We start from the raw sequence: 23794 nt of genomic DNA, 5'->3' as shown, positions 1-23794 counted from the left end.
CAAGGGGCGGGATAAATCCCCAACCCGGGTGTTTATGCCGTGATTTGGGATTCTAGATGCCCTGTGGTGCGATCTGAGGCAATTTCTGACCACTAATATTTTTGAGCAAAAGATCATAATTTAAACATCATTTTCGAATTGAATCAGCTATTCTGAGCTATAGAATCATATGTAGGCTACAAAAAGTGTGTGTGTGGGGGGGGGGGGGGGGGGGGCAAACGATATGATATCCCCCCACTTTAAAAGGTGGGGGGATTTGTCCCCCCCCCCACCACTCCCCCCTTCCTCCACCGATTGACGAGATTGGAACCAGCCAGCCAGTCCCAGCAAGCTTGGTGGTCAAGTAGTTAAGACATCTGCACTAGGAAGCAGGAGGTTCCAGTGCAAGTCCCACCTGGGTAACTTATGAGTTTAAAATTTTATTTTTTTTTCATAGGGGGGGGGGGTGCTTTATTCTATTTTTCTTTTTTTCAAAAACCTTTGGGAATTTTGCGTGCGTGTGGACTTTACTTCAGAAAATTTGATAAATTTATTTTTTTTTAATCTAAAATAATTCTTAAGAAAGATAGGCAACATTTTCTGGAGCTTTAACAAGTTTTTCGGGGCAACTGCACATGTTAGTCGCCTGTGTCTGGAAGCAGTTTGTCAAGGAAGATCACATTTCCATTCTGGCCCACAACCATCCCGTGTCTTTGGTGAGTAGCTCACCTTTGTTGCTTCAGCCAGGGAGATATCTCCCCAATGTTCCGTTGCAGCATCTTGGATAAATTCCTCAGAAACTCCCTGGTGTTGGTCTGTTTGGTGGATAGCTGGTTTTCATACGGCTGGTTCCACAGTGGAGTCACTGCGTTGTTTAACCTGCAGATTGAAAAAGGAAGAAAAAATTGAGCTCAGTATTTCAGAGTCTTAACAAATTTTAGTAATAGTGAATGGTTCAACTGCTATCCTTTTTGAGATTTGGCAGACACAATATCAGGGTGCTAGTGGGTTTGGGTAAATTTGGGGTCAATACAAAATACTTGACCCAAACCAAATAGCACCAACATCCATGATATCCGAGTTAAGAACTGCAGTACATTTCTAATGGATGGTGGTTCGAATCCAGCCCAACCCTGCATTCTATCTCAATGTCTTCACCTCTCTTCTACTGGTAAGCTGTCCTCCTCCTTCCTCCTCTTAGCTTCTTGGGTGTTTCCATCAGATTCCTCTTGGCTTCTCTTCAGAGGGAGGTTCTTAGTGTACGGGTCCTCAACTGGCTTGGCGAGCTACGGGAAAAAGTCATTGTGGGAACGTGAACCTGTAACCACAGCAATAGCAGCCACTAGACCCCTTGCACTGGTAGCCATTGCTGAGGGGTTCTTATTCATTTAAGTCCAATGACAAGTTCCAACAGAAGCAAGTGCCAATAGTAAAAACCACAATTGACTTTGTGAATACCTTGGCTTTCAGCACTTGTCCTTTCCATTTGTGTCCGTTGAGTACTTTCAATGCCTCCTCCTTATCTTCTTGGCAGCTGAGTGATAAAAAATAAATACAGACAGTCAGTAATCACTTTGATTCCTACCAATCAATCCATCACAAACGACTGAATGTAACAGGAAAGGCGATCACTACATTTGTATTTGTAAATTTCAATGTTTGTGTCGAGGGAGAAGGGGGGGGGGGTGTACTTAAAGCTGCAGGTTACATCCCAAAAAATAGTTTATACAAAACTTGTTCACTTTTGAAAGAGACATTAACCTAAAAAAAATGTCCCATGTTTAGTTATTGAATTATAACTTTATTATTTCAAATTATTGGCTGCCAGATAATAATTCCATTGTCGCGGGTTAGGCTGGTTCCACTATCTACCCCACTATCAGTATCGATAATGTACGGACCGGGAGCCAGTCTGCTAGCAAAGCGGATCATCGGTCTGTGCCAAGAACAAAAAGAAAAGTTCATGGGAACTTTCTTAGTAAAAACATTTGATAGCAGAAGTCTCAGTACACGTTCAATTTCAAGTAAGAGAGTGTGGGAATTCCATGGTTTCAAATCTTTGTTGATGCAGTGACTATTTATATCTTAAATTTCTTTCTTGATTATCCAAAAACCACAACTAAAACTTGTATCAAGTTTCCCTGAGCTCTTATTTGTGTTTCATTACGTCAGCACACTCAACTTTCACTCTTTAAGAAGCTCCCATGTCACTCACTCCTGACTAGAATTTTCTGGCGCCAGTTTGTCTTTCATGTCTCAAATATTCATCCCTATCTTGCTGGGTTTTTAGGCTGGCAAGTTTCCTAAACGCTCCAAATTCCAACTCTGTGTAGTAAACTAATGGTAAACTCCTTGTTATATGTTCATCAATAAATAAAAGCAAAATTAAGAGATTCACTTTTTGCTGGGGTGAGTTTTCAAATTTTTTATCATGAGTAGAGGAAGCTATGTATGGATTAAAACAACACAGTTCCCTAAATTGTAGGAAAGAAAAGAATTACACACACATATGAGCAATTCCAGCGTTATAAAAGGGATATGTCTGTCACAGAGCCAGTTAACCATGATATCAATGATTCAGAGAAATGATCCAAAAAATCCCAGTGTGAAATCTCCTTGACCATTACTAGATGATGGATGTATAAGATTCAGAAAAACACACACTCAGGTTTACTCATTGAACTCTTTAACAGCTCTGTCACCAGCATTTCATAATACTGGGATTGCCCATCACTGAACAAACTTAATTAGATCAAAGGCCAAAATGTCACAAAATTAGACCATCTGATTTCAAATACGCACACTCAAGCAACAACTGACACTCGACTGGATGTAGATGCCCACTTGATTTGGCAAGCAACAACTCACCTTGGTAGTGAATATCAACACAGAGTTTGCATTCTTTACCTGAATGTCACAAAAGCATAGGTTGCCTCGTTGACTGCCTTGACTTTCTTGGGTTCCAGTTGCAGACCAGTCAAAATCTTCTTCAGTTGCTGTAAGAAAATATATTAATAAATATAATTGAATTGCCTATTGAGCATGCAAGTCTTACCAGTTCATGGTCACTTTTTATGGGAAAATCTTGGTACCAAACACTGACTAGTCTAGCCTCTGATCCAGACCTTTGAAATTTAATAAGTAAACAAAAACAAATACTACTAAATGTTGGAGACATTGAGATGTGCACCTTGTACTGTGTTTATTCCTTGAGGTCTAACCCTCTCACATTTGACCAAATTCAACACCTGGTTTTCCATGATATTTAGGGCCAAGATACCATGACCTACTCAATTATAAACTCTATAAACATGTACATGTACCGGGTATTTCAATTAATTGGTTTCAAAAGAACACTGTGAGAGTTTACAGTGACAATCAAAATGTTCAAGCTCTCAACTCCAATGAAGCCTCATGAATTCTCCAAAACACACTGAACTGATAGCATATCTGTTGTACATGTACATACATGTACATCAATTAACTTTGGAATCCATCATTATGATCAAAATACAAAAATGTACGTATGTACAATACCAGGGGCTGGGATTTTTTTCGGTGGATTAGAGGGTGGTTGGGGTTAAAGTACAGCATTGCACTATCTTGAGGAAAACACCCCCCCCCCCCCAAAAAAAAAAAATAATAATAATAATAATAATTACGAGCAGAAACAAAAATTGGCAAATTTCATGACAATGTCAATAGCGAAACAGTGTTGAGTGTTTTGGTTACACTGCTGTCAAAATACTAGACAAAATTATCCTTGAATATCTTAAAGATGAAAGGCAAAGCTGGGAGAAAATATGAAGAAGCTTTTACCTTCAGCTACAAGGTCTTATATTCTCTGTTAGTATAAAACTGGAGTCATCTTGAAATAGGACAGACTACATGTACCAATAATGCATCCGTATGGAATGTTGCAAATAGTTGTTACACTGTACATGAACTATGGGTGATGGCTACCAAAACAGCTCCACTCGGTCACCTGAAGTACAAAAGCATTTTGAGAACTATTACAAGAGTCGAGATAGAAGACTACAAATATCATTGTTAAGTGCTGAAATCATTGCACCAATCGGCCTCCTCATCAACTTTGTCTTTCTCTTCACAGTCATTCGAGTGAAGTCCATGCGTACAATCATCAACATCTACTTATCCAATCTGGCTGTGGCTGACTCGCTTTTCCTTACGACTGACTTTATATTTGCATTGTTTATTTCACCAATAGCGTACAGTGAATTTGTCCAAAATGCGATCGTAGTTTTACGATCCACGTCCATGGCTGCTTCTAATTTCTTTGTGGTTACCATAGCAGCTGAGAGATTCTCTGCAGTGCGCAATCCTCTGACATTCAAAGAAAAAGCCTCCAAATCTCGAGCAGCAAAGATATCAGCAGGACTCTGGGTGCCAACAATTATTGTTGGTGTGATACTGATATTCTTACCAATAACACAGTCCGTCTTCAATGAAATCATCTTTTGGACCCGTTCCATTATCAACCTTGTCTGTTTAATAGCAACTATACTTTTGTACATCTATGTAGTAGTGAAAGTGGGCAAGCAATCAGCCCTGTTGCCAAACCGTCCCAAGCAAGCAGGAAAGGTACTCTGTATGGTTATCATCAATACTGCTGTTTTCTTCATTCTGAATTCATTGGACACTGCAGCTGTAATTATTGTCATTGTGGCGAGGACTTATTCTACAAGTGTGCCTTCCCAGGTTGTTGAAATTCTAAAACTTGCAAAAGAAATACATATTCTGAATATGTGCATAGTAATCTTCCAACTTATCAATAGCACCATCAATTCCCTGGTCTACAATGCCACAAATGCTGACTATCGTGAAGCTGTAGTCGAGGCTTTCTCATTCCTGAAACTGTGCTGTCGTTGCTGCCCAAGACGGAATCCAAGCCGACCATTGCAGCCAGGGAAGCAGATTGAGCTTCGTGTGATTCCACAGGCAGAAAATGACCAAGAGCACCGTGCTGCTAGGCCAAGCAGCAGCAAGCCACCAAGCCAAGGGCATGCACAACACACAGAGAGTCAGCAGTCACTGGAAAGCTGTCAAGAACAATGTTCCAGGCAAAGCAGCAGCAAGGCATCTATACACAGTCAGCACCATGTTCAAGTGCACGTTGAGGTACATGCAGAGCCAGTGGGGACCCCAGCACTTGCAAGTTCTCATCAGGAACAATGCTCTAGTCTGACTGACTGCAAGCCATCCATGCAAGGGGAACAGTGTGTACATCCAGAACCAGCAGAGAGCCAGCAGTCCCTTGCAAGTACTCAGGAACAATGTCCTGGGCTGACTGGTACCGAGCCATCAGCACATGGTGAGCAGTATGCACATCCAGATTCAGAAGGGAGTCAATCGTTGGAAAGATGTCAAGAGCAAAGTTCTCTGGTAATTGAGTGTGAGACGTCCAAGTGAGGGGAGCACATGTGTGCTTTTGAACAGCTCTAGGATGTTCCAACTGTAGAGCAGTTTTATGGCCTTTTCATACCTGTACTGTACATTTTCTTCATTGGAAAGCCAAGTAGATTTGACGTCGAGAAACTTTAACAGCATAATATGGTGGAGTTGAAATGTGTTTTACTTTAGTGGATTGGCAATAAATGTACCCACCATGACATCATTAATGTGCAGGCCCAGAGCAGATTGCAACCATCTATCAGTGAAAGGAACAGCTGGAATTCATCCAATGTATGTATGCAAGTGGTACAGAAATTACAAATCGCATTACGTTCATTGCTTATTGAATGAGGATTTTGTGTGTGTCTAAATGAGCAAGTTTGTTTGTTTTCTGTGAGAACAAAATACATAAACATGTATTGGCACTGGAAAACCATGACATTTTTCACTTTAAAAATACTTTTTTAAGTGCCTTTGAAACAGATTTTGAGGTTTTTATCTTGGGACATGCACTTCATTATAAGTTTGAGGATGTTTCAGGATTTTAAATATTTTTATGAAAGTGCCAAGTTCCATATTCATGAGCAATACAGTGATGTCATGAGCTGGAACTTCAGTGTCACTTCAGTGTCAGTGTTTTGGTCGAGGTTGACTGTATTTAGCATGATCATGGCACAAAGTCATAATGCACAAAGTGCTATGTGTACATGCACAATGCAATGAATTTTTGGTTCATAAATTACACAGAAAATCCCAAAGCTGTACAGTGTAAAATACCTATATTGACATCACAGCAACATAAGAAACAATTGTGAAAGTGCACAGGCATTGCAAAAGTATGCAGCTGTTTACCATTATATGATTATTTATTCAGTTAATCTATTTTAAAAGAGCTAAAAAATCCCAACCATGGTTGGCAATACAAACTCTTGAAAAAGCAGAAACTGTATGATTAACGTTATCGAGGGTTCAATGTTCAGGGAGAAAACTCACCGCGAATCCAAAATGTCTTGGGAGGTTTTGGATCTCAATCTTGAAGATCTCTGAGGTGAAGTGCTGTTGCGTCAGATAGTGATAAGGATCCGTTATGGCAGCGCCAGTCACCGGTACATCAGAGGTGCTGGTGGAATGGTTATCTTGTGGATCAAGACGTGATAGACAAATGAACAGATTAAAAGACCAACTCCAATCAGAGAAGAAAATAGATTGAAATTGCTATTTCTAAGCATAAAGTATATGTTTAAGTCTAATATGAGCTTTCAAGTGAGATGTCTATGGATATTGTCTAGGTCTTCACTCGTTACAATTACATGGGAACAATCTGACAATAGCCGTAGCCATAGCTCTAGAAGCCCGTTTCAGACTCAGCCTAAGTAACAGACAAAAAATGTGACAAGTTATGCATTAGGAGCATCTAATACCAAATATGTTATACCAATCTTTGGGAATAAATTTAGAACGTGGAAAATGGGCTTTATTCACGAGTCGGCCATACTAAATTGAAAGCGAGGTAAATTGGAACTTGCGAAGAGAAATCATAGCAATGACATAAACTAAATTACAAATTAAAACCAGTCTGCTGTGATGAATAATTTAAAATTTGAGATTAAAAAAATAAACATACCCTAATGTTTTAAGCCACATTTAAAGAAAAAGACGAAAGTGAGGATAGAATGTACAAATAGTCTGGCATAATCCCACTCAACAGTTCACAATTAGAAAGAACATATGCAGGGAACACGACCAAAATGGCTTTCTCGTGAATAAGGTCCGTATATTCTCAAGACCAACTTAAGTGCAGACCTTTCGTTCAAAGTTTCTTGAAATTGGTTTTAGCGAGGAAAAATCTATTAAAGATGTGGGTTTTTTTCAGCAGAGCACAGACATATTGTAGGCTTTAAATGTACAGTATGGGATTTAATCTGCTTTCTTCATAGCTACTACATGTAGCTGGAGAAAATGTAGTCGTTAGTTAAAGTCAGCAATGTGTACTCCACTTCTGTCAATAGAGCATGCAAGTTGATCGGAAAAACCTGCAAGATTTTATGTAAATACACTATATTAAGCATGGCACCATGTATGAAAGGAGCAACAACGTGTGTAACATCCTATTTGTGTGCATTTATTTTGTGTCCTGACTAGGTTTATCCAGTCAAGGGCAATGAATGGGTTCTGAAAAAGAGAAGAATCATTCCAATTTACAACACATTCAAAACATTGCCAATTGATTAGGTCTGCTATAATAAATTGAAAAAATGTTGACTTCCATTCAATCGATTACGCAGACAACTATTGGGTAAATTCAAACACAGAAATCTGTGACTGGACTAGTCAGTGTTTGGTGCCAAGATGTTCACATGAAAAGTGAATGTGAACTGGCGAGACTTGCATGCTCTATTATACAAATATTGAATGCTTCGAGTGGTGTAGTAGAACTAGCCTCCCGAGGTGATCCATGGACATTCTATTTTCCCGAGGCGAAGCCGAGGGAAAATAGAATGCTCCATGGATCACCGAGGGAGGCTAGTTTTACTTCACCACGAGAAAAGCATTCAATATTTGTTTTATTACACTTCACCCACAGATTCTGCTTGGTTTTAAGATTTTAAATTATTTAAATCTGAACACAGTTGAAATAGACTTCAATTTCAATACAAAATGGGTGGAAAATGTATTTCTCTCTTCCAAACTACCCCTTCACGAAATGTTTGAACCCAACTCTGTGGCGCGCTCTCTTTGGAACAAAACGCGCTACGCACAACGCGCAACGCGCACACCATTATGCATTTGCACACAAATACCGCGCCGTGGAAATAGTACTTTGGTTGCTAATGGTATAGTACTTTGGTTGCTATGGGCATAGTACTTTTGGCCGTGTATAGAAAGATAGCAAAAATAGAAAGTATCATGTGACTTGCTCTCGGCCAATCAAGACACAGAATCTGTGGGTGAGGTGTTATAAAATTGTACATTGACTGTGTAGCACCACTAGTCTGTTGTATTACATTTATGAGCTCCATGTCTGTATGATGTTTAAATGCAAAGCAATATTTTACAATTCTTTCAGATGGACTCAAGTTTACTTAAAATTTGGACAATTGAAAAATCAATGCTATAAAATATGAAGGTCTTTGTACAGTTAGCTGAGACAAGGTTGTATATAGATGTATCTTAATTTGGACAGTATCCAAGGAATTGCTGCTTTCTACATGTTCATTAAAGCTGCTATTTGCTTGTGTACTTAAACACTCTAAACACACCTAATACAGCAATGTACTATCACCAAATCGGTGTTAGAGCTCTTATGTCTTTCTGATACCCAGTAATATTCGATTGTTTGTTTTGATGGCCGACCACAGGATGCAAACCATGTTTCCAAAAGTCACATCCTTTTATAGGACAAACAAATTTGCTTGTAAAAGCAAGATCAGTGATAAATTAAATATGCATGTACACTAGCAACATTTAAATAAGCAGTGATTTTCCTGAATTTTGTAACCTCAATCTTGGTTGTAATTGTTGAAAAATCCCTATTGAGTAAAAGATCTTGCTGGTCAATGTTGAAAGTACAAATATATACCCTCAATATTCATGCCACAAAAGTAAGCCAACATTGGTTAGGAAAGGGGATGACAAGGGTTAAAGCCTTTTGTGGCTTGTTTCTTTCTTTTCAATAATTAAATTCTGACAGATAGATTAGACAATGCATAATATGTACATCTGTCAATCTTTCTGTGTGCTGCATTCTGTTTGGATGGTAACTAATCAAGTCCTTCGTGCATCATCTACTTATAGGCCATGCCCCTCGATAGCCGATCCAATCAAACATGAAAGCTGATCTACGTCTTTTGCAAAAAGGAAACTTCAGAGGAAATACTTACCTTTGTAAGCACCAAGCCAGAAACCAACAGTGTTATCTGTCAATGAAAATAATAAGACATGAAACTGAAACTTTTGCACAATTTATCCAGGGCCAAGTTTCATGAAGACCTGCCAAGAAATTAGGGGAATAACTGAAAAAAATCCTGAAACTTTCTGTTAAGAAAAGGCTTATTATGAACATGTGTGCACACTTTATGTCCTTTCCAGGCAATGTGCACTTTTAACTTAATGATGCAGTGCCTTGAACACCAATACTGGTGGATAGGTGTCCTCTATCTTCAAACAAACAAAAACAAGAAAAGAAATGCTTTGATTTCAAATTTTACTTTCATTTAAGAGTGCCCAGGGTTGCTCTTTGCTTCTCTGTCTCAGCATTACTTCAACTTCTTTGTAAAGTCATGTTGACAGGATTAAGCAATCAGCATTTTCCCCTTACACATGATGATCTCATTGCCAATTCCCCCATCCCCGGTCAAAACATGGGAGGGGTGGGGATAAATCCCCCACCCCCTGGTGTGTATGCCATGAGACCTAGTTTGCCAGGAAGTCCAGGGACAGTTGGTCTCAATCTGCCCCTGAATGACAGAGTTTCTCTACGCAGGGGGTTGGGGTTCACCTCAACTCTCATTGGTTGCTGGTGCGAGTCCCACTCAAGCAGAGCTGTGAATTGATTAGGTTTGGGTTTTTCCTCTTTTGTTTTTGTTTTCGGTTTAATTTTGTGACTTTTGTGTGTGGGGAAGAGAGCTTATAACAGGAAATTGGGTAAAAACTTTGGTGAGTTTTAACTGCTTCTCCAGAAAAAGAGGAAACATGTTCTGGGGCTTTAACAAATTTTCAGGGCAGTTGTACATGTAAGTCCACTTGCCAGAAAACTCTGTCTGAAAACAGTTTGTCAAGTGTTAAGAATTCGTAAATAATTTAAAGTTTAAGCAAATTAACTTTAAGTAAATTAGGCCAATAGCCCGTGCTCGTCCTACGTATAGTCCCCCTTTTGTGGCAATGAACTTTTGGTCCCGCACTGGGAATTCGCGCTGAAGTGCAACCCACATTCCTGACCAAATGGAATGGACATTGGAATTTCCTGCCAGACTTAAAAGTGCTGGAATTTCGCCGTTCTTCGGATTCTGAACTGCAGTTTGCTGAGGTGTGATCAAGGGAGTCATTCTCCGGCGATGCCAAGCCGCCCAACCGTCTGGCTTGCTGAGGCCCCTGACTTGGCCGTGCCTTGCCCGTTGCTGTCTGTACAGGGCACGGTCGCTTACCACTATGACGGTCAGATTGACCACTGACTTGGCTGTCCTTGGCTTGGGCCAGAACTACGGTGCCATTCCCGTCTGCTCCATGCCCTTCCGCTATGGCACTTTGTCGACTGGTCAGCTAGCCCAATCGTTCCCCTGACCCGGTCTACACCCGTACCATCCATCACATGAAGCTCCCGGTTTCGGAGGTCGCCGATCAAGACTCAAGTCATGACAAGAACTCTCTCGTGACTTCCGAACTTTGCCGGCAAACTCGAGTCCTGGATTCCACCCTCTGGAGGTACCTCCCCTCTCAGTCTCACCAATGGCCAGCCCACCGTATGAGTTACTTGATCTGTAATGTATAATTAATTGCTATTCCCATCTGCTTATTTTATCTGGTTTATGTGTGTTAATTTGTGAATTGTAAATAATTAATATATTTCAATTTCGTTTTCAAAAACTCCTTGATTCCGATCCTCATTCATTTGAGTGTTCCTTTCCAATAATTTTGGTTTTGTTTGATATGTTGTCTGCTTGGATTTGAAGTGACTTCGTCACACAATGGAGATCACATTTCCATTCTGGCCCACAACCATCCTGTGTCTTTGGTGAGTAGCTCACCTTTGTTGCTTCAGCCAGGGAGACATCTCCCCAATGTTCCGTTGCAGCATCTTGGATAAATTCCTCAGAAACTCCCTGGTGTTGGTCTGTTTGGTGGATAGCTGGTCCTCATACGGCTGGTTCCACAGTGGAGTCACTGTGTTGTTTAACCTGCAGATTGGGAAAGGATGCGAAAACTGCACTCAGTCAGAGTCTTGAAAATTGTTATTATCGTGAATAGTTCAACTGCTATTAGCCTCTAAGTATAAGTTTCGTATGCTGGATACACTTCGTGCATGCAACGGTTTCTCCAAAGTACTGCATGAATTATCATAAGTAATATTTCAATTGAAATGAGCACAAAGCCATGTCTTTACCACTGACAGATATTACAATTTACTGCGAAACCTACATGTACAATACCTTCATGGTTTTATGTATCTTTTAAAGATATCAAGTCAATACTGTTTTTTTTTCCAAGTTTCAATAAAAAGAAAGGATTCAATTTTTAATAGCTAGTTTTCAAGAAATACAAGAGTAATTTACTTTAAACGAAACAAAAAAAAACTAGTCCAAGTTTCATTTTGTAATAAATTTAATAAAATTTCAAGTTTAAACGTGGCCTGACTTTTATACAGTTCTCACGTGGTCGACTGTTTCCCGCCACTATCAGAATTGACAATATAGGGACTAGGAACCAGTCTACCCATCGGGCAAATCATATTGTGTGCAACTGCAAATGCAACAACTTGAGGACCTTTTTTTAAGAGGGTTGCAGACGACCACAATAGCAAAAAGCTGTTGGAAAAAAGTTTGTCTTTTTGTTGTTACCTACAAACGCCTGCATAAATGTACTATGTGAAGTTAGTGATTCAAATCAATTGAAGGGGTTTTAAGTGAATGTCACTTTACATAATCAGTTATATGAACAAAGGATTACACAATGTGCATGTACATATGTATAATCTGGAGCAAATATTACAAACTGAAACAAATTTAATTCTCAGATTTCATGTCAATGACAGTAACAAAACTGAGTTGTCTACTTTGGTTACAGCTACTGCTGTCATGAGATATGTCACGTGCATTAAAATAAGTCTAATAATACGGAAAAATAAAGAGAAAATATGAAGAAAGTTTCTGTTTCAACTGCATATTTCTCAAGGTCTTACATTCCGTGCAAGAATACAACTGGAGTGATCTTGAAATAATTAGGCAGAACACTCTTTGCTGCATCTGAACAAAATGTTGGATATGGAGATCAATGCTACACTGTACATGAACTATGGGTGATGGCTACCAAAACAGCTCCACTCCATCAACTGAAGTACAAAAGCATATTGAGAACTATTACAAGAATCGAGACAGAAGGGATCAAATGGTATGGTTAAGTGCTGAAATCATTGCGCCAATCGGCCTCCTCTTCAACTTTGTCTTTCTCTTCACAGTCATTCGAGTGAAGTCCATGCGTACAATCATCAACATCTACTTATCCAATCTGGCTGTGGCTGACTTGCTCTTCCTTATGACTGACTTTATATTTGCATTGCTTTCACCCATAGAGTACACCTTCTTAGGGCATAAAGCATTCGTAAGTGTCAAATACATGCTTGTTACTGTTTCTAATCTCCTTGTGGTTACCATAGCAGCTGAGAGATTCTCTGCGGTGCGCAATCCTCTGATCTTCAAAGAAAAAGCCTCCAAATCTCGAGCAGCAAAGATATCAGCAGGACTCTGGGTGCCAACAATTATTGTTGCTGTGATTCTGATATTTTTACCAGAGACTGTCTTCAACGGCATCTTTTTTGGGATTTATTTCATTATCAACACTACCTGTTTAATAGCAACTCTTGCTTTGTACGTCTATGTAGTAGTGAAAGTACGCAAGCAATCAGCCCTGTTTCCAAACCGTCCCAAGCGAGCAGGCAAGGTCCTCTGTATGGTTATCATCAATACTGCTATTTTCTTTGCTTTGAACTCACTGCATACTGCAAATGCAATTATTACAATAGTGGCAAGAACTTATTCATTGCCTGCCCAGAATGTTGCCCTTCTAGAACTTGGAGAAATAGTCAATATTCTGGTTATATGCACAGAAATTTTGCAAATTATAAATAGCTCAATCAATTCGTTAGTCTACAGTGCCACAAACGCTGACTATCGTGCAGCTGTAGTCGAGGCTTTCTCATTCCTCAAACTGTTCTGTCGTTGCTGCCCAAGACGGAATCCCAGCCGACCATCGCAGCCAGGGAAGCACATTGAGCTTCATGTGATCATGTGTGTGCCAAGCAGCAGCAAGCCACCAAGCCAAGGGCATGCGCAACACACAGAGAGTCAGCAGTCACTGGAAAGCTGTCAAAAACAATGTTCCAGGCAAAGCAGCAGCAAGGCATCCATGCACAGTCAGCAGCATGTTCAAGTGCACGTTGAGGTACATGCGGAACCAGCAGGGACCCCAGCGCTTGCAAGTTCTCATCAGGAACAATGCTCTAGTCTGACTGACTGCAAGCCATCCATGCAAGGGGAACAGTGTGTACATCCAGAACCAGCAGAGAGCCAGCAGTCACTTGCAAGTACTCAGGAACAATGTCCTGGGCTGACTGGTACTAAGCCATCAGTACAAGGGCAGCAGTATGCACATCCAGATGCAGAAGGGAGTCAATCGCTGGAAAGATGTCAAGAGGAAAATTATCTGGTAACTGAGTGCAAGCCATCCAAGTAAGGGGATAATGCATGGGCACAGTCAGTGTGCTTTTGAACTGGCTGTGTAGTGCTCAAACTGTATAGCATTTTTAAGGCTTTTTTTGTATATTTTCTTCACTGGAATGCCCAGTAGATTTGACATCGAGAAACATTAAACAGCATTATATGCTGGAGTTGAAGTGCTTTACTTTAGCAGATTGCCAATACATGTACGCACCATGACATCAGAAAATGAGCAGGCCCAGAGCAGATTGCAACCAATTATGGGTTATCGAGGGTCCGATGTTTAGGGAGCAAACTCACCGCAAATTCAAAATGTCTTGGGAGGTTTTGGATTTCAATCTTGAAGATCTCTGAGGTGAAGTGCTGTTGCGTCAGATAGTGATAAGTATCAAATGAACAGAATAAAAGACCAACTCCAATGACAGAAGAAAATAAATTAAATTCATTTTTCGAGTTTTATTAAGCACAAGATGAGTTTTCAAGTGAGACATTGCACAACAAAATCAGTCCACAATAACAAACAGATCGATAAATTTTAAATTTTGAATAAGAATTAGCCTTAAAAAGTTCAATAGTCTTAAGGCCAATCAACATTGATTTTTAGGTTTTCATCACTCAAGATTGAAAAAAGAAACTGGTCGGGAGGGGAATTTATATTACATATCGTATAAATTCCACTTCTTCACATTCAAAGTGAATTGAGGGGACAGATATATGGTCAGATATGGTCAGATATATTCATTTGCGGATAATTGAATGGCTGTTTGTTGTTATTAAATACATCAACACGTCGCTCGATTTGTTATGCTGGAGACGTCATATCATTATTAATATTAGTCAGGAACAGCTACAGCTTCAACACGTTAGCGCGTTATATCATCCATAACACCTCAGTATGTCGTGCACAATGTTTGCATGCAAATCAGTGCGACTAAGCCTGTAGATTTGGTGAGAAACTTGTCTGGAAAATACATTTTTTTTTAGGAAAAACACACTTTCAGAAAAAAAGAAAAAAATATAAAAAAAATCGGGAAGGGAGCGAAAATCAAGGCGGGAGGCCCTAAAAATCAATGTTGATGGGCCTAATATACACTGTAATGTAGCCATGAACTTGAGATGGACTCAAGGGTACTACAAATTTGGGTAATTGTAAAATCAATGCTATAAAATATGAATGTTTATGTAAAGTTAGCAGACAAGGTTGTACATATGTATCTTATGAAGCCCGGGAAGGGACAGGGTGGAAATTTTTTTGGAATTTGCTAATTCGTTCACACAAATTCCTAATTTGTTTCCACGAATTCCTAATTCGTTCGCACAAATTTCTTTTTCGTTCCCACGAATTCCTAATTCGTTCCCACGAATTCCTAATTCGTTCCCACGAATTCCTATTTCGTTCGCACAAATTGCCAACTCGTTCGCACGAGTTGGTATTTCGTTCCTCGAATTCCTAATTCGTTCGCACGAATTCTTAATTCGTTCCCACGAATTACTAATTCGTTTGCACAAATTGCTAATTTCGTTGCCTGAATTCCTAATTTGTTCGCACGAATTGCTATTTCGTTCGCACGAATTGCTAACTCATTCGCACGAATTGCTATTTCGTTCCCAAGAATTCTTATTTCGTTCCCACGAATTCCTAATTCGTTTGCACGAATTCCTAATTCGCTCACACGAATTACGGTACCAACTCGTTCCCACGAATTACTAACGCGTTCCCGGATCCACGAGTTTGATGTATGGGGACCCCCCCCCCCCCCCCCCCCCCCCCCCCCCCGTGCACCCCCCAGGACTAATTTTCCCAAACTTTTTTGGGTGCTTTTAGGGTCTTATTTTTTGGGGGTACGTGCCTTTTAGACCATATTTGCGCCCATCCTGGCCGCCATCTAGAATTTGAAGCATTATAGGGTCTAAAACACCATTTTATTTATGCTTTTATCACATTACTTGGCTGATATATGTCTTTTTTCCCCCCAATTTTAACTAACTTTGGCGGCCATATTGGCCGCCATCTTGGATATCTCCTTCTCATCGGATTTGTTTTACTGTTAACATCCAAAATGAGTTTTAGGACCCTAAAAGGCACCCAAAAAATTGGCGAAAGTTAGTTCTAGGGGGTGCACAGGCACAGGGGTCCCCCATACATCTATAACTCGTGGATCCGGGAACGCGTTAGTATTTCTTGGGAACGAGTTTGTAATTTGTGCGAACGAGTTTGTAATTCGTGCGAACGATATAGCAATTCGTGCGAACGAAATAGCAATTCGTGAGAACGAAATAGCAATTCGTGCGAACAAAATAGCAATTCGTGCGAACGAGTAAGTAATTCATGGGAATGATATAGCAATTCGAGCGAACGAATTAGCAATTCGTGAGAACGAAATAGCAATTCAGGGGAACAAATTAGCAATGCGTGTGTACGAAATAGCAATTCGTGCGAACGAATTAGTAATTCGTGGGAACGAAAAAGCAATTCGTGCAACGAGTTAGCAATTTGTGCGAACGAATTATCAATTCGTGCGAACGAAACAGCATTTCGTGCGAACGAATTATCAATTCGTGCGAACGAAATAGCAATTCGTGCGAACGAAATAGCAATTCGTGTGAACGAATTATTAATTCGTGTGAACGAAATAGCAATTCGTGGGAACAAAGAATTAATTTGTGTGAACAAAATAGCAATTCGTGGGAACGAATTAGGAATTTGTGCAAACGAAATAGCAATTCGTGCGAACGAATTAGCAAATTCAAAAAAAAAAAATTCCACCCTGTCCCTATCCAGGCTTCATATCTTAATCTGGATGGTTTCCCAGAAATTACCAGTTTCTACAGTTTATTTAAGCTGCATTTGTAGGCCTATGTTTAAAACAAACACAAATAATAGAGATGCATGTACTCTCATCAGGCTGGTATTTGAGTTCATCTGTCATTCTGATACTAATCAATGCCTTGTAATGTTTTGAAGTGGGTTTTTTTGATGGACTTTGTAATCAATCAAAGAATGAATGATATAAATGGCTTAAGTTTGCGTTCATTCATCACAAATTAACAAGTTTGACAGTTCAACAAAGCTGCTCGAGTATAAATGCCTTTTATATCGAACTGAACCATCAATCCACCAATTAAAACAAAAAGGAAAACAATGAAACTGTTTTGCAGCAAATTTATTTGGCCAAAAGTATCAAATGTTGCAATGAGCAAAACTTGACTAAATCACATAAATGGGATTATACACTTAGCTGACCGGGAAAAATAACAAACGTCTTCAACAAGTAAAAGAATGCAAAATCACCTTTGGATTTGTCCTCCTTATCTTCATTGGGAATAGCATCCATAGTGATGGCCACATCTGTTGGCATCTTGACAACATCACCCTCCCTAACTGTGGTTGACGTTACCTCCCCAGTTGGGACATCATCAGAAGTTGCTCCCTGCTTCTCATCCATTTTGGTGTTATCACGTTGGACCACAAACACACTTGCTGGAAATCAAAAGAAATTGCACATAAGGCCAAAAAAAATTAGTCTCCGGTTTCTGGTATGGAGCTTGTCCAAAAAGTGGTGCGGCGACGCGGCTTTTTTTTTTTTTTACCTGATTTATTTGCCTCAAAATGTAGGCTGATGACTGCAAATGGTGCCCGACTAAACTTAGTGCAAAAATATGGGAGTCCAGAGAGGCCACATAAAGCTTATTCTCGATCATAACCCCATCTAAAAACACGTTAAATTGTGCAGCAGCAGGATTCCAGTCAAACCAGTGAGTTTGGCGGTTTTGAGACATCATCTTTCATTGAAAAATTCATTTTGCCGACGCGCATGGCTACGACGATGCGCGCGCATACCAGAAACCGGAGACTTTTTGTTTTTGGCCTAAAGCAGTTGCATACTTGAAGCCATGACCAGTGAGATATCTAGGGGGAGGGGGTGGCAGGAAGCAACTTACCCCCTCGAACAAATCAAATTTGTTCATTTTTTTTAAATCCAAGAATCCCCAGAGTGATATCAGAGTGCCCTCCACATTAACAAACCGCCTAACAATTCAGATGCAGTCTTTTGAAAAAAAATCCGTTTATGCCCTAACCCTCCCCCCCAAAAGAAAGCCTGGATAGACACTGGTCATGACCATCAAATGACTGACAGTTCTGAACGCAAGACATCTAACGTTAGCAGGCCCTTGCCCGGTTTGTGTACCCAAGAATATCAGAAAGGGTAAAAAATGTACCCTTTTTGATAGTCCCACTAACTGATAGTCCCACTAACTAGTACTACAGACCAACATTCCAAATGTCAAAAAAAGAGTTCTAGCAACCCAGTTAGTGGGACTACCTTTTTGCTATTCTAGGGTAAACAAACCGGGCAATTTGTGCACAAATATAAGTGGAAACAGTAGGCCTAAATACTTTCACTTCTTCTTTTCCATTTCTAACATTTTTCTTTTCACACATTGTTGCATATATTGGTAATTTCAAGTTGAAATTAGTATTAGGCCAGTAAAAATTAATTTTTCAGTTTTCATCACCGCCTGGCCCGATTTTCACGCCGCCCTGATTTTTTTTATATCTCAGATATGCCTATATTTTTTTAAAGTGTGTATTTCCTCCAATAAACTGTATTTTTTCAGACAAATTTCTCACAAATCCTAAGGCGACTCTGTTTTTGCACATATTATAAATGCATGCGGCATGCGTAAGGATTAACAATGCCAATACGATACGCGGGCACAGGTTTCCACTGCTTGACATTCAAACGATAATGAAAGGGGTGGGAGCTAGCCCCATAAATGTGGCCTATTTACTGGACTGCCTCCGTAAACATAGGCCACACATCCACATGTACAAAAATCGTGTCGACTTTGCCAAATTTTGATTTTCACATTAAGGCTTAGTTTGTAGGTTTTTTTGGCTTTAGAAGCATACTCACCCTCTTTATAGGCTAATCAGAAAGTGCTGCCTTTTTCAGATGTATATTTTTCGTGAAATTTCCAGATTCATTTTTACACATTTGCGTATCAAAATTTCAACATGAAATTTCACAAAAATTAGACATCTGAAAAAGGCAGCACTTTCTGACTAGCCTATTAAGTGGGTAAGTATGCTTCTAAAGCAAAAAAATCCTACAAACTAAGCCTAAATGTGAAAATCAAAATTTGGCAAAGTCGACACGATTTTTGTACATGTGGACGTGTGGCCTATGTTTACGGAGGCAGTCCAGTAAATAGGCCACATTTATGGGGCTAGGTGGGAGCCAGCCTGATACAAATGTCCCAATTTCTTTATTTGGATGTGAAATATGACTCACTAGCCTAATAATAATGTACTATAAATTATAAAGTATAAGTTCCCCTCCCAACTGATTTTGTTGTTTTCTGAAAAAAAGGGCGTGGCTTTGCATTATTTCTGGAATCAGAAGGATTCCAGTTAAGTAGCTTTGCATCTCCACAACTTTTCACGAATTACTTAATTAGATGCTGCCCGGCCATGCTTAAAAAATATTGGTAGTGGATATTTTGCCGGAGGTAACGCCAGCAAACTAACGTTTACTAAAGGTTTGCCGGCGGCAATACATATCAACAGAGGGCACTGTACTCTTTAAGATAGGGCTGAATTATAATATGTATTAAATTCCCACCAAAGTTGTGTAGCACAATCGGTGCAGTGGATAAGCAATTGCTCTAGTGACTGAGATGTCCTGAGTTCGAATCCTGGTTCTCGCCATATTTATAAGGTTTTTTTTTCCATCCCCAAATAAATAAGAATATTCTTCTTTTATTTTAACATGTCTCAAACATTTTATTGCAGAGTATTACATTTTCTTTTTCAGATTTGTGGCTCTGGATGATTTTTTTTTAAAGGAAAATAAAGTCCGAAATTATAAAATGGTCTGAATCCCATCTTGTGAATACGAGGTTACAACGATAATATTGGCATGGAGCCAGACTAAAATTTGTCGCCGGAAAATGTTTAAGTAAAAAAAAAACAGTAACTGCATGCGCATGTTCAGTGCATATCCGGCAAACTAACGTTTACTGAAGGTTTGCCGTCTCCGGCAAAATATCCACAGCCAAAAATATTTAAATAGGCCCTAGGCCTATAAGTGCAGTGCCGTGGCATTGTTATTGCAGCATGCACATACGTTTCACCATTCTACCTCCATGGTTTCACTAAATAAAATGATGCAGATTTCACCAAAAGCTAATTAAAACAACCAAATTGATGTTACCATTTAAAAAAAATCGACTGATACTGACGTAAGAAAATGACACTGTCGTCTGTTGAGCCATAGAGCAAGGACAGAAACACGGTTTTTGAAGTCCAGCATTGCATATGCATCATATTATCATGTACTATGCGATACAAGAACCACGTGTTTATGTTGTTGAATGCTGCCCTCATGCGGCGTTCGATTGGCATGCAAGCTCTTTCGAAACCTCGGCCTCCAGCTTCGGCTTCATTATCATGAAAATGATAATTTAACCGGCATCCTTTTTAAACGTGCCGTATGCATCTCCCAAAAGTGCATAAAAATAGTATTTAACATTATCCAAGCCGCATACGCAAAGTCCATGCTATCTATATCTAGTGAATTGTGCGATCACCACGGACATAATGTGGCGATCACGACATTATACTTTATAGGGTGCAGACCAGTAAATCGGTCCGAAATTGCCTACGCCGGTGTGACAGGTAATTCTGTCCCCCTGTAAATTTGTCCGGGGGGACACTTTTACCTAGGTAAATTTGTCCCCCTCCTGATAAAATTGCCCCCCCCCCCCGCCCAACGGTGAAAGTGTGTCCCCCCCCCCCCCCCCCCCCCCGGTAAATGTGTCCCTATGCAATATATACTGAGAGCAGCAGCGTGTCGCGCGTGCCAGTACATGCTGCAAGGTATGTGGCAGTGATTATCACATGTGTACATAAACGTCTCCCTCTACAATGGAAATTCATCCAATAGGAAATTTCAATTAAATCTATTTTTCTATATTTTGAGTAGTTCATCGGAAACGAGGTTGTTCTTTTTCTTCACTTGTGCAGCATCCGTGTTGATGCGTTGTTGAGACCACTATTTATGTGGCGCGCCCTCTATTATAGTGGTCTCGATCTCCACCACCAAACCCGATTTCGGGCCAACAACTCCAGAAATACACCTTACGTTAAAATGAATTTTCGTATACTCATTTGTCATGATGTTTGGCATCAAAAGATTTAATTTCAGAAAAAAAACGTCAATTAATCAAGCTATTATGACCGTAACAATACAGGATTTTATTTGCAACAAATACAATCCTAATGGAAGTCAACATGGATTTTTAAGGTTTAAAACACTAGATTGTTACGATCATATTATATTTATAGCTCGACGGTTCCTCACGCCATTCAAACTACTCATGCTACACATCGTAAAAACTAATTGCACGAAATTTCAATTTAATCCATTTTGTATTTCTTGAGTAGTTCATCGGAAACGAGGTTGTTCTTTTTCTTCACTTGTGCAGCATCCGTGTTGATGCGTTAAGACCACTATTTATCTGGCGCGCGCTCTATTATAGTGATCTCGATCTCCACCACCTAACCCGATTTTGGGCCAACAACTCAAGAAATACACCTTACATTAAAATGAATTTCGTTCACTCATTTGTCATGATGTTTGGCATCAAAAGATTTCTTTTCAGAAAAAAGTCAAATAATCAAGCTATTATGACCGTAACAATACAGGATTTTATTTGCAACAAATACAATCCTAATGGAAGTCAACATGGATTTTTAAGGTTTAAAACACTAGATTGTTACGATCATATTATATTTATAGCTCCACGGTTCCTCACGCCATTCAAATTACTCATGCTTCACATCGTGAAAACTAATTGCACAAAATTTCAATTTAATCCATTTTGTATTTCTTGAGTAGTTCATCGGAAACGAGGATGTTCTTTTTCTTCACTTGTGCAGCATCCGTGTTGATGCGTTGTTGAGACCACTATTTATGTGGCGCGCCCTCTATTATAGTGGTCTCGATCTCCACCACCAAACCCGATTTCGGGCCAACAACTCAAGAAATACACGTTACATTAAAATGAATTTTCGAACACTCATTTGTCATCCAATGGGAAATGTCGTTACGCGCTATGATGGCAACACAGACCAATCCAAGTAGGCGTTGTATCAATGAGACGAGGGCCATCGCCATGCATCGCTGCTGTATTGACCTATCGCGGTAGAATCGCGATAGATTTCACCGCACTCCAAATCGAAACATTGTGTTCACATATCATCTATTAGACCAAATCAAATATTTTTATATTCATGAAGGGCAGACTAAAAGTCTAAAATGTATACCTTGTAGAGTGAATTCATAAAAACAATAAAGAGAACTGGCCTTCCGGGTTTCAAAAGAGGGGGACAAAAAACCCTGGGGGAAGTTACCTAGAGGGGGACAGAATTAACTAGTCTGGTTCCCAGACCAAAAGATTCCGACTATTCCTGATGAATCTTAGGTCAGGTAGCCTCCGGTTATACAATGTATTACAATTTACATCACGTGACTAAAACGGGAGGAATTCCTCCTTTTTCCGAAATTGTCCGAAGTTTGCCGAATTCATTTCGTCGACAATCGGATAGTGTCCGAGTATTTCCGAGTATAATATAGGTTTTATTAACTGCTAATTGCTTATTAAAAACTTTGAAAAACTAGTTGATAATTAATATCCATTGCTTTTATTTAGAAATTTTGAAATTCAACGACGATTTTGCACTCGGATCGTATACGAGGGGCGAACTTTTTGTTGCGTCATGCACCGTGAGTTTGAATTTGACGACCGTTACCGGCATTTTCCAAAACGCGGCGTGGTCTCAATTCGGCTCCGCCTGCTTACAGTGCTATTTGGGTGTCCAACTTTGAAGATTCCAGGTTAAAATTAGTCAATTTTTTTTACAGAAGTATTAAACTGTATATCATAACTGTATGATATATGAAGCAAGTGATTTATTTTTAAAAAAATTATCGGAACATTAAAAGCTTTATGTGATGAAGCGAAGTCGGAAACGAAGTCGAGCTTTGATAAAGGGCCGTCAATGTCGTCATGTTTATTTTTAGTCACGGAGGCTGCCTGACCTACAATTTAGACGTGTAGACGTCGGGGGAAATTGTCAGGTCGGGGAACCAGACTAAGAATTAACGGGCCGGGGAGGACACTTTTACCTAGGTAATTCTGTCCCCCCGGACAGTTTTACCGGGGGACAGAATTACCTTCCACCCCCCCCCCACCTACACTTAAAAATTCCTGGCTACACCACTGAATACACGTTATATTAAAATGAATTTTCGTACACTCATTTGTCACGATGTTTGACATCAAAAGATTTCATTCCATAATAAAAACGTCAAATTATCAAGCTATTATGACCGTAACAATACAGGATTTTATTTGCAACAAATACAATCCTAATGGAAGTCAACATGGATTTTTAAGGTTTAAAACACTTGATTGTTACGATCATATATTATATTTATAGCTCCACGGTTCCTAACGCCATTCAAACTACTCATGCTACACATCGTGAAAACTAATTGCACGAAATTTCCAATTTAATCCATTTTGTATTTCTTGAGTAGTTCATCGGAAACGAGGTTGTTCTTTTTCATCACTTGTGCAGCGTCCGTGTTGATGCGTTGTTGAGACCACTATTTATGTGGCGCGCCCTCTATTATAGTGGTCTCGATCTCCACCACCTAACCCGATTTTGGGCCAACAACTCCAGAAATACACCTTACATTAAAATGAATTTTCGTACACTCATTTGTCACGATGTTTGACATCAAAAGATTTCATTTCATAAAAAATGTCAATTAATCAAGCTATTATGACCGTAAAAATACAGGATTTTATTTGCAACAAATACAATCCTAATGGAAGTCAACATGGATTTTTAAGGTTTAAAACACTAGATTGTTACGATCATATTATATTTATAGCTCCAC

General features: G+C 39.6%; 1 protein-coding gene across 1 annotated transcript in view; it reads right to left on the bottom strand.

Annotated features, from left to right (window-relative positions):
- LOC119730113 (tRNA (uracil-5-)-methyltransferase homolog A-like) overlaps positions 1-17266 on the bottom strand; it is a 46420-nt gene extending 29154 nt beyond the window's left edge. Inside the window, exons 1-8 of the mRNA XM_038202895.1 lie at positions 17113-17266; positions 9273-9308; positions 7673-7680; positions 6385-6417; positions 2887-2975; positions 1438-1513; positions 1138-1265; positions 709-858 (exon numbers count right to left, since the gene is read on the bottom strand). Of these exons, the coding sequence (XP_038058823.1) occupies positions 709-858; positions 1138-1265; positions 1438-1513; positions 2887-2975; positions 6385-6417; positions 7673-7680; positions 9273-9308; positions 17113-17266 (674 nt within the window). The remainder of the gene's footprint in view (positions 1-708; positions 859-1137; positions 1266-1437; positions 1514-2886; positions 2976-6384; positions 6418-7672; positions 7681-9272; positions 9309-17112) is intronic.
- Positions 17267-23794: the final 6528 nt, after the last annotated feature.

The sequence above is a fragment of the Patiria miniata genome, unplaced genomic scaffold, assembly GCF_015706575.1.
Source record: "Patiria miniata isolate m_02_andy unplaced genomic scaffold, ASM1570657v1 HiC_scaffold_22, whole genome shotgun sequence".
Classification (NCBI taxonomy): domain Eukaryota; kingdom Metazoa; phylum Echinodermata; class Asteroidea; order Valvatida; family Asterinidae; genus Patiria; species Patiria miniata.
This window is presented reverse-complemented; position numbering and strand designations above follow the sequence as displayed.